Source organism: Dermacentor silvarum, chromosome 3 (assembly GCF_013339745.2).
Source record: "Dermacentor silvarum isolate Dsil-2018 chromosome 3, BIME_Dsil_1.4, whole genome shotgun sequence".
In the NCBI taxonomy this organism is placed as follows: Eukaryota; Metazoa; Arthropoda; class Arachnida; order Ixodida; family Ixodidae; genus Dermacentor; species Dermacentor silvarum.
Genome location: NC_051156.1, coordinates 188,423,930 through 188,435,721, shown reverse-complemented (window position 1 = coordinate 188,435,721; position 11,792 = coordinate 188,423,930). Strand labels below are relative to the sequence as shown.

General features: G+C 46.6%; 1 protein-coding gene across 1 annotated transcript in view; it reads left to right on the top strand.

The window, feature by feature from the left end:
- Window positions 1-11,792, top strand: part of LOC119446283 (polyamine-transporting ATPase 13A3-like) — a 181,118-nt gene that overhangs the window by 124,627 nt on the left and 44,699 nt on the right. The window contains 3 exon segments of the mRNA XM_037710677.2: window positions 6,819-6,986; window positions 8,024-8,082; window positions 8,712-8,805. Coding sequence (XP_037566605.2) covers window positions 6,819-6,986; window positions 8,024-8,082; window positions 8,712-8,805 — 321 coding nt within the window.

The window sequence follows — 11,792 nt, the reverse complement described above, 5'->3', positions numbered from 1 at the left end:
CTTCTCACGCCGCAGCTTTCCTGCCGCGGTGGCTCATTTAACTCTGCGGCTGCAGCGTTCTGTAATACCGAACACGAGGTCGTGCGTTCGATTCCCGTCCGCGACGGCTCGTACTGATGAGGACGGAAGGAAAATAATAGAGGGTTTTTAGGTTGGGGACGCAAACCGCCGGGCGTACTAAAGAACCCAAAGCGAGGACAAAAGAGCGCGAATGGTCCACAATGGAGTTTGCGTCCCAACGTTGGGTGCGGCTTGCGTTCCCTGACCTAAAGCTCTCTAATAATAATGCAAACTTGGAGGACGCTTAAGCTCGCCTTTAAGAGGGGAACGCGATAGCATTCAGAGATCTCTGACTGCTTCTCACGCTTCCGGCAACTACAGCGTATTTAACCATACAGGGAAACGCTGGCGGCCAACGCTATATATGCACGACGGCGAGCTTTCTGGCAGAAACGCAGTTCTCGTGTGGGCCGATCCCCGAGTATATAGTGCACAACCGCGCCAAAATTTACACCATTTTCAGGTTTCTGTTATTGGTTCGCACTTTTAATATTTCAGTCTGAGAAGATTTTAACATAAAAGGCATGCGCTGTCGGTGTTTTGTTGTTTCATGTCATTTGTTTGTGGGCTGTCATTCTCAAAATTCCGAGGAATAACATGAACGTCAAGAATGTAAGACAAGGTATGGGAGCAACTTCAGTGAGAGAATGGCGTGGCCATATAACCCGCATATATCGCGTGTCATATAGCAAAATGAGGCATATAAGTATACCTAAATATATACGGGAATTTTCGCTCATGGACAAAGACTCCGACACCGCGTTAAAACGTTCGTGTATCGTGTTTTCGGTGCAGGGGGCTTTGACCAGCCGGTCAAAATTAATCCGCGCTGTTTAATTAATCATCGAGGTCCGTAGCCGCGAAAGAGACTACGGGCTGGCAATTTAAGGTTACAGGTGGACGTGAACGTTCCCTGTCGCGGTTCGAGCCTTTCAACGTGTGCCAACCAGGCCAGTCTTTGACCCGTGTACACGCGCTTCTCGTATATAAACGGCTCGCGCCTGAGCTACAGCTGCTGTGCTGTCAGTGGTCAGGTGCGCTTTATGCGGCTTGAACCACGCTTCTCGGCGGCGGCAGCTGCGCAGCGTTCGCGGCGCGGTTTGGATCGACCGCCGCGCGTGGAAAATTTTCGCACCGGCGGCGCGTCGATCTGGGACGCGTGGCATGCACTGACCAGTGGCAGCAACCTAAATGGCGAAGAGGGGACAACATGTGTCGGTTGCGCAGTATAGCTTTAAGGGCCCGTTACGCAGAAAGCAGGGCGTCGCCGGTGTTGGCCTTGAATGAAAATTGTCTACCAATCACAGAGCGGCTTGCTTCTTTGCAGCTTCACCAGATGGCGCTCGCATCCGCGGCGGCGCCGGCCGTGCGGGAAAAAAACAACGCTCGCCTTCGGGCATAGCGCTCGCAGCAAGCGTTTCCCGGTAAAGATTAGGGTTGCATAAGCTGTAGTCGGGAAGCGTGAAAAGCCGTCAGGAACCTGTTAATGCTATCGTGTTCTACTCTTGCAGGCGAAGCTTAAGCGTCTTCCATGTTTTTTTTTTCTTGTCCTTTTTTCTGGACACCGTTAAATATCGCAGTTATTGTCGAATTCGACATGTTGTCAACGCCAACATAGCGGAATTATACAGTGCTGCGGAATTTTCACACATCGGCCTCTATTGATGACGTTGTAAAACTGCGACATCTTGGCGTTTTGAGCCATACAGGGAGATTCTAGCCACCCGCAAGCCAATAGAATCTCAAAGAAAAAAAGAGAGACTACGATTTTGACAATATGGCCGGAATTCGAGTGTTTGTAGTGTGTCTAGAACAGCACCCGCGGTTGGCTCACATAAAGTCACTAGTCGGGTACAACTTTAGAAGGCAGCGGCATTTGCTCCTCAAAGGTGGATGCACACGAGCCTTCTCCAATAGGCGTGCCCTATAGACTGACGTCATGAGCCGGACGGCCGGTGACTCCGCCGACGGAGAACATGGCAGTCTGCGCTTCGAGTTGCGCCCAGTCGGGTCAGCGGGACTATTTCTTTAGTCGCGGAGGCAATCGGCTGCCGCGCTTCGGTCATCTGGGTGGGGCATCTCCTGCCTTCTTAAGTTGTACCCGACTATAGATATATTCTGTTTTTTTTTTTATTAATATCTACGGTCTTTCGGCTCACAGAGCACTCAGAGCCTCCCTCCTCTGGTTCCGTCAATGTTAGAAAATTGGAGCACGCTTAAGCTTCGCCTCTGAGAGTAGAACGCAATAGCGTTATCGGGCTCCGTTCGCATCACATTTTTCTTTATTCACTTCACTGCAACACACAACGTCGGAAAGCCAGCTTACAAAGACCAAGCTTACACTGATCCCCTTAATGTCGGCTTCACTTTTAAACACAAATGCATTGCTGGGAAGACATTTTTACAAGAGCAATTTAAGCCGTCTTATATCAAAATGTGAAGGCCCTAGGGCATTTTTTAATTATTTTATTAATTGTTTGCTGTTGCCCCGAGGCGCGCGCATGTCCAAAATTTAGAAAGGCTCGGCTTTCAGCATTCCCCTCTATGTTGCCTAGAACCAAAGTACAGCCAAACACCATCAGAATTGGGGGACGCTTAAGCTTCGCCTTTAAGAGTGGAGCGCGATAGCGCTCAAAGATCCCTGGCTGCTTATCAGGCTTTTTTTCTCGTATATTCAAATTACAATCCGACGCTATCACGCCTGTAGGTTGTGGTAAAGTACGACTTAACGATTTTTCTGACGGATTTTACTTTGAGAAATTCAATTTGTGTTCACTAACGCCTTGCGCCACGCGGAGGGCCTGTGTGGTCGGGGTGGTTCGGGATGACGTGGTTCGGCACGATTATTTTCGCCAGACGCCGATGCTTAACGCCGAAGCCGACACCGGATTTTCTGCGAAACGGGGCCCTTAACACTGTCGTGTTAAAAGTTCGTGAATGGTTTCGATTATCATTTCTGCGGTAGACCTGCATTCTAAATGGTGTAAAATGTGTAGTGCCGTACAATGGTTGCGGCGCATTCCCCTGTCAGCGGATTTTTCCCATGGGGAAACGCCGCCATGTTGATCTTTAGTGCTTCCTTTATGGCCCGCGCATCGAGATCGTACGACGCGCAAACATTATTTTGCGCAGTAAAATAGTGTTTGCGCGCTGTCCCTTGTCGATGCGCGGGCCGTAAAAGCAGCCACTATAAATAAACGAAGCTCAGCGCGTAGACCAAAATGGCGGCGTTTCCCGGCTTCCGTTGATATAAGGGAATTATAATGCGGCAGTTTCCGCCGGGCATTTGCGTTGGCGCTACCTTGGTGCGTGACCGGCGCATGTTTTGAGTGTCAGATTACATCGCGCTCGGGGATGTTTATATTACAAGACTGCCTCGCCGCCATATTCGCGCGTGTATTTCTTGCGTCTGCGCGTGCGTGCATGCGCACATACGCACGCATATAAGCAGAGACCGCATTCCCAATCGATCGATGTCTTTCGGGAACAATCACCTTCGATTAAATGAGCCGACGGTCAGGGTGCGTGGAGCGTTGCTCCTGAGGCCACGTGACATACAGTCGCGTTCAATATAGACTGCATGGCAGCGCCTACATGCGATAAATATGGATAACTGAACACCGTTCCAATTACTAGTATGGATTAAACCATGTTTTGTGCCCGAGTGCGCGGGATCGAATCCCGGCCGCGGCAGCCGCATTTCTATACGGGGGTGGAATGAAAAAAAAAAAAAAAAAATGCTGGTGTACCGTGCATTGGGTGTACATTAAAGAACCCCAGGTTGTCATAATTAATCCGTAGTCCCTCACTACGGCGTGCCTCATAATCAAATCGTGGTTTTGGCACGTAAAATCCCAGAATTCATTTTTTTTAATGTCTTGTGCCGCCGTGCTGTTTGTGCAGCCCCTTCTATCACGGACACCGTGATGCAGCTCATATTGAACGTGACTGTACCTGCGCGTGCAAAAGTGAAGGAACGTCCCTGAATGTGGGTAGTTCAAAATACAGAATAGTGCATATGTGTTGGAAGCATGCAGAAGAAAGTGCATGTGTTGTCATCCCCATAAAGGCGATACTGCTAGCGCGAATGTAGGGAAAAAAAAAAAAAAAAAAAAACGGCAAAGCTTGCACTATACGTATATAAGTATAGGCCGCGCAAAGCTCAAGACACAGCGAAGCTGGCCGATCATTTGCGTCATAACCTAAGAGATACCTGACATAACCAAGCACAACTCAGGCATAGCCATGGCCGAACCTAGCTGCTACACCTATCATTTTTCGTTCCATTGCTCCTTGCACAGTCCTTATAGGGCCCTTCACCAGGTCTGACCATTTTGAGCTGACAGGCACAGTGCGTGCATACAATGCGCGCTAACGATCGTGTCTGCTAAGTAATATATTACATCCCTACGCGCCGCCGAAAGAGTTTGAATTGCAAACCAAACGTCGTTTGACCCTTCTCCTCGCGGATGCCGGTCTCCCAGCCTGAGGGTCGACGTCAATCGCTCAACGAGCATACGTACGTGGCCGTGCTGTGACGTCACTCAGTCTGCTGGAAGGCCTCCACTCTACCACACATGCTCTGGGAGTGCGGGTCGAGTTACCCAATGTCAGCAAGGAGGAGTGGAACTCGCTTCTGCGTAGCCCCGCTCTATAGACAAGCAAATCCTGGCTGTCCGGCGTGCCCGCGACCGGGCCGGTGGGCTAGACCTGCCGGTCCCGACGTGGTACTAGCCGGGTGCGCGACGAGTTCGCGTCCTCGCCGGACCTCCAATAAAGTTATTTCACTCACTCACTCACTCACTCACTCACTCACTCACTCACTCACTCACGTGACTTCGATGATTATTCAAGGCAACGTCAGTTATTTGTTTAATCTGTTGCTTCAATAGACAAATGAAAGTTTAGAGAAATATTAAAACATACAAACCGAATGTCTGCGAGACTGCGTGTTCTACTTCGTACCGTAGCAAGAGAGATGTACTTTCGTTTCGTCTGCTTGCGTCCACGTCGTGCAGTCGCGCGCGTAGAGAACGAAACTATGTCATTCTCTACTGTGTTCCAGCGCCGCGTTCATGCCCTTTCATCCTATTGCGTCTGCTTCACTGCTCGTGATTGTTGCACGGACTTGTACCGCTAATCAGGTGTTTTCATGCAGAGCGCGCAAAATCGTCCGCTGTGCGAAACGAGACTCGCAACAGTAGCGCGTGAGACCGTCACTGGAAGTGCGCTACACAACAGAAACGCGCGAGAGAGAGAGCGAGAAAAAAAAAAGAAGGCGGGGCCCGTGACTTACTCGTCACGTGATCATCCGGCACCGGTATGGGAGAACGCAGGGAAGGAATTTCGCTTGCGGAGGCGGCTAGACGGGTCAAGTTAAGAGAATGTCCATGTTGGCGGTGACGCTCGCCTCCTCAAATCATGGGTTCGCGGCACTTCACATATTTATGTATCTGCTATTATTGAACTAATTTGAATAATTATTGCAGTAGAACACTTCTTAGAGGGCACATAACTTCCAGAAGAAAATTTGCTATGTGGCCTGGTGAGGGGCCCCATAATGAAGTTCTTCTTGAGCTTCTTTGCCAACCTCGAAGTTTCTGCCCCATATGTCATTACCAGTAGGATGCAAGGATTGTACACATTTCTTTTTAAGAATAGTGGTAAGCTGCCAGTCATTATTTGTAATGCCTGCCGTATGTGCCCCAACCCATCTTTATTGTTCTGCAAATTTTGTTTCGCATGATCGATGTCCACTGTGTCTAAATGGCCTAGGTTAAAGTGCACTTGTGGAGATTCTAGGGGCTGACTGCCAATCACGAATTTTCATTCTTTTGTCAAGCTCTTGTCAAGTATCCTGCATTTTAATCTTCAAATCTATTGTAACACTTTCTTGGCTAAGGTCCTCAGTGACTTGCATGTAGTTACCTCGAACATTGTTGAATAGGACAATGTCATCTGCAAACCGCAAGCCGCTGTGATGCTCCCCAGATTCATTACCCTGTAAAAATTAACACCGTCAACTTCTTGCATTTCTGGAAGTGGTTAAGAGCTCCTGAGATGATGCCCTTCAATTCTTCCTCTGAGATCGATCATCTGGCTCTCATGTTTAAAAAGTTAATTTGCACAGTAGGTGGTGTCCTAATCCGCGTCCCAGTAGTGGCGCCCTCTGGATTAAAAATGGGGATCTTAAAGGCTGCGCTTTTGCTGGTTGCATGAGGCGGAAGGGATTGTGGGTGACGGAAACACGTCGTAGACACCGGGTTTTTGACACCACCTAGCTATTACTTGTCCAATTACAACTCCGTTTAATTTTCAAATGTGTTTCTTGATGGCAATAGCAAGGCTGAGGAAATCGTTTTACCATTGCATGTTCCTTGTTTTTAAGTCATTGTAATGCATTATCTGGAACACCCTGTATGTGCCCAAAATTATGTGCAGCTACACCCTACAGATCGCAGAGAAAGAGAGAAGGCTCCTTTCAATAAAATATGGCGTATTTCTAATTGTTGGGAGGAAGGGATGAAGGAAACCGGGGCCAGTGTAATGTACAGATTTCTTCCGCTTGATACTAGTGGTGGAATGGGTGGAGGAACATTGCCGAGACCACTTGCGAAGCGTGAAAGAGAATGGCATTGTAATAGAATATTACAGCCCAGGGTCTGATGTGACAACCCTCAAAGCTCAGTCATTGATTTGTGTTGTAAAATAACTTTCGTGTTAGTCACGTCTTGTGTCCTTTCTTTGTCGTCTTGCAGGAGGTGTTCGGGTACCGGCCCGACGGCTGCCGCACCCTGGCCACCTGGTGCGGCATGCTGCTGACAGCGGGCTTGCTGCGGCTTTTATTCCACTGGCACCCTGCTTGGTGGCTTTACTGCACCCACCGACGCTGCCCGCTCCAACAGGCCACCACAGTGTTGCTTGTGGTGGGTTTTCGTTTTTGCCGCTGTTAGAGGCCGATAGACTTTGAACACTTGTTTTCCTGTACGGCAGTGTACGTAATCACAATCGTACTAACGAAGATTGCCGCAAGTTCTTAAAAATTTTAAAGTATTAGTGTGAATATTTATGAGTATTACTCCGGAGGCATTATGTGCCTCTCTTTTATCTTGAAATGTAAGAATCGACTGGTAGACTAGTAAGTCAGGTGACCGAAAGCTTCTGTTATGGTGCGTGTGAAACCATGTGTGTTATATGTTTCAGTCAGCTGGAAGCAAGGGCAAGAAAAGATAAGGGGTATTTGGGTTGTAGCAGTGTTGGGAGTGGGGTAAAGGATATGAGGTTGATGGGTGCAATGCAGGAAAGCACCCAATACTCTATTGACCAGTGGATGAGGCAGTATGATGCGATATTTCACGATAGCTTCACCGAGGCCAGTTTTGCATTTGTCACCAAGCAAAAGAAAAAAAAATGCAAGAAACAGTGCCCTGATATGTACATGTTTATTATGGGACGCTAACTCATGAACATTTTTTACGCTCGACCGCTTCATCATTTCATACCTTCTGCTTATGGCATATGCTGCTGTTCCAATGTAGACGCAGTGAAATAAGGCATTTCATAACTTGCAAGGTGATTCCTCAAGAAGTTGTGTACCGTAAAAGCAGGCATGATCTACTGATTCATTGCCACTGTTTTCCATTTCTGATACCTGGATACACTTTACAGGTTGCTGCAAGCATTCATCTTTTTTTTTTTTTTTTAAGAGAGGAGGGTACAAAAAGACACTTTTTCCACACTTTGAAGCGGAGCACAAGGCAGAAAACACAAAAATAAATGAAGACAGGACAAGCACTTGTCCTGTCTTTCTCTTCTTTGTCTTGTTCCTTGTGCACTGCTTCAAAGATGTGTTCCAGTTTGTGTGATTGTAGAGTTGTGGTGTGTTGAAACTTTTTTGCTTAAGTAATCAGGCTTGCAAATGAGCTTCACCTATACTCTCCATGGATTCTCTACACTTTTTCAGGATCAGTACAAGCAAGTTTTTGTTGAAAAAGTTCGGACTATCTTGCCTTCTGGAGTCAAGTAAGTACCCTACAGCGATTGCTCTTGCTGCTTGAAAACATTTTTCATTTGTGTGTTTTGCAGTATGCGAGCTCTAAGGACTTTCATTCACCCTGTGACGGGGAAAATTGTTAATTTAGCGCCTATGTTTAGCAAGCAGATGCTTATGAAGTTCTAATATATAAGCTAACCGCCCCACATCATCCCCTGCGCTGTGAATTTCTGCATGCTATGCATTCTCGTTTGAACAAATTTGCCTGAAGGAATCATTTAAATAAGTGTTTGCATGGTCGCAAGTTGGGCTGTTGAACCCAGGGCAAATTTTTAAACACTGCATTATGATCACATGGGTCCTTCCTTTTTTTTTTGCGAGATTTAAAAAGGAGTAAATATTTCTTTATTCATTAAAAGTATTGGTGTGTCGACTTGTTACCTGCAACATTGCAATTTCTTCTCATGCTTAAGCCTGTCCAGATTTACTAACAGCAATGAATTGAGGATCAGGAGAGTGTGCTTGTCGGTTCAACTAATTCAGTTACCTATAGTCTGATGAAAAAGAGTGGGGAAGAAACACTGCATGAAGCTTGGCATTCTCATATCAACATTTTCAACAATAGAGATGTATTTTGTTCTTGTTTTTTATTTTGCAGCGTGCCACTTATGCTATCTGTAACAGGACAAGCAGATTCTTCACTGCTTCAAGAGTCAAACAAACTTGATGAACTTGTGATGTTGAAGCCTGGTGTAAGTATTGGCTTTTTTTAGTGGTTAAGCACGTGCATACATCAATATTATGTTTACTACATCAGTTCACATGCTGGTAATTAAAGATACTTTTCATACAGAATACTAGTTTAAGGCAATAATGCAAACTTTATCACTAGTATTTCAGTGTACAATTTGTGATGTAAACACTAACATTACTTGTGACTCTTTTGCCTTTTATGTATTGTATTTTCGTCGGTGTACTGCAAGATAGGTAATTTCTGGATGTTTCTACTGATGATTTCTGTTAACTGCTGCTCTGAAGCTTCTTGCAGCGCTTTAATTTGTCGTTTTTAGTGGCCAAGGTAAACAAAAGTTGAGCATGTCTTTAGTAGAGGACCTTGTCAGATGCTTGATGCTTAACAGGGCAGTTTTGTGAAGTATTGCAGTCGAAGAACCGTGAACTTTGGCTTGAACAAATGCCTTGCGACTACATTACCAAGTACAATTTGCTATCAGTCGGATAAAATGTATATTGGAATGAAACTGCTGCAGTATTTTTAGAGCGCATCACTGTTTCAGATAGGGAAAGCTTGTTTTTGAGAAGAATACGGTGGCAAGGACACGCGAACAGCATGCAACTGCCCTTAGCACAATAGACGTCAGACTCTGGAGTTTTGCAAGACGCGTAGCGCCACCTGTCGGTGCGAAGAGGTAATAATTGAGTAGTGCAAAGTCAGACTCCCTTGATAAGTTGCCTAAGCAGCTAGCGAGTGCGAAACAACGATTTAACTTAATTTTGGTTCATATTGCGAATGTTTTGCGCATTTAACAGCCAGAATGAGAGCTATGAATTTCTCCGCTAGTCGGACGTGCCGCCGAACTGCCGTAAAGTTCTTGTTGGCTCACTCCTTCTATGGCGATGGCGAGCACGACGGCAACCGCGACAGCTCCGCGCGCTACGAAGAAACGCCGCAATCGACGTTACTGTTGCGTTGTAAATTGCCATGAACGTGAAGGACTGAATAACAACGTTCAGTTTTACCGATTTCCATCGCGGTCGTATGAAGGAGAAAGGAGAGAGCGCTGGATACGGGCCGTTCGCGTGTTGGGTAAGCGAATTACTCGCATTCTCCACAACACAGCCGCTCACATGAAAAAGTGTGATAATGTTGTTCTGCTGTAATTGTGTTGCGTAGTCCTGACGGGGGACTATGGCAACCAAGCGAAAACTGAGGAATCTGCAGCCGCCTCTTCGTTGGCAACAGAATAAACAAAGTTGTGAACCATCCTGCGTATGTGCCATCGATGTTTCTACCTGTTTACACACGTCCGCCTCCACTTTACTCAGCAAGTGGAACGGAGAGATGTGGCAGGTCAGTTTAACTAAACATTTTGGTTCCTTTATGAATTCAAAATCTAGGGCATTGTGGTATCGCGAGCTTATTTCTAGTTTCGACTTATTTTTTTCGATACAACGAGCACGTTGACAGCGTTTTTCTTTTTTTTTTTTTGTAATCTGAGCATTAAAGTTGCTGTGGGAGCACTGGATGAGTAATTGCGAAGTAACGCACGTGTTTAGAAAAGAAAATGTCGCGTTTATTTACATTAATTTGTGCGCGTGTGATGTTTTAAGCGTCTGCTGGTTTGTTTTGCCTTCGGTTGTATTCCGCGAAAGCGGACACGCACGTATCTCCATTTGCAGTAAATACAAACGGAAGACAACCGTGAAGAAAACATTCGAAGATGCGCGATAACACGCTCGAACGCCCAGGAAGCGAGAGCTGAAGCGAGAACGCAACTGAAAAGGCGAAGGTCGCCAGGGCCATTCGCCCCTGATAAAGCGAGCTTTGTTCCACTGACCGTAAGCTACATAGCTAACTGACTTAATCATATATGTACTTCATCGCTTTCACATTATGTACGTACCCAAATTTAACACATTTAGGCGCTAGAGAACGGACGTCGGAGTGCTTGACGTCGACGTCGTACGATGCTCGCTGTACTTGCGAGTTGCAGCGCGCCGAAATAACACCTGAAACTTCTTTTACATTGTACACGTGCTTCGCTCTGCTCCCTTTCCGAAGCGTGGATGGGCGGAAGAAGCTTTCCAGGTCCTTGATATTTAAGAAACCGTGCCTCAACACAACCGAAAGAGGGGCCTCCACCATTGTGGCCTATGCAGCTTCGCTTGCGGACAGCTCCCTTTGCACTACTCAGTTTGCGCCAAGGCTGCGATGGGGGCGCTGGTGGCGGGTTTTTCCGCAGCGCCGCCTGGGCAGAGTCTGAAATCTATAAAAAAAAATTGTGACGCAGCACGTGCTGCATCCTCAGTTGCAAGTGTTCTTTGTCCCTGGTTTTATTACTTCTCTGTGCAAATATTATGTGGAATGTGCCAGATGTGTCAGCAAAAACTTTCAGTATACTATGTATGCCAGTGTATATCTCAAAAGCAATTCAGCAGAGACAAAGAAGTTGTTTTGCTTGTTGCTTCACTGTTTTTTCGCAACTCCTTCCTTGTGCACTGTCATACGATGCTACGTGGAATACCAGTATGTCTCGTGACAGACTTAAGCAGCAAATATCTGAAAACTGGGGCTAATCTCTATGTTCCCGATGCGCGGACATGCCTTGGACACCGACTGCAGCTTCAATTTCAAAATTTGTGAAACACTCTCTGACTGAAATGATTCAAAAAGCTTAATTAGTAGGGGTGTGCGAATATCGAATATCACCGAATCAAATCGAATAGTTGAACATTCAAATAATTCGATTCGCAAATTGAATATCTGATATTCGATACATTCGAGGTAGAGACCCGCACATGGCCACATGTGGCGTGCGCCACGGAGCCTTTCGTTCACGATGCCGCCCAAGTGAGCGTTTCACTTCGTTTAAATGCTCACATTGAACCGAGCGCTCCTTTCGCACCCCCGTCCCCATGTGACGTGGTAGTGGATTTCGTCACTGCGAATGCTCCTCGACGTAAGCCCGAGGCAGGGATCGCACACAGAGCGCCAGACCCT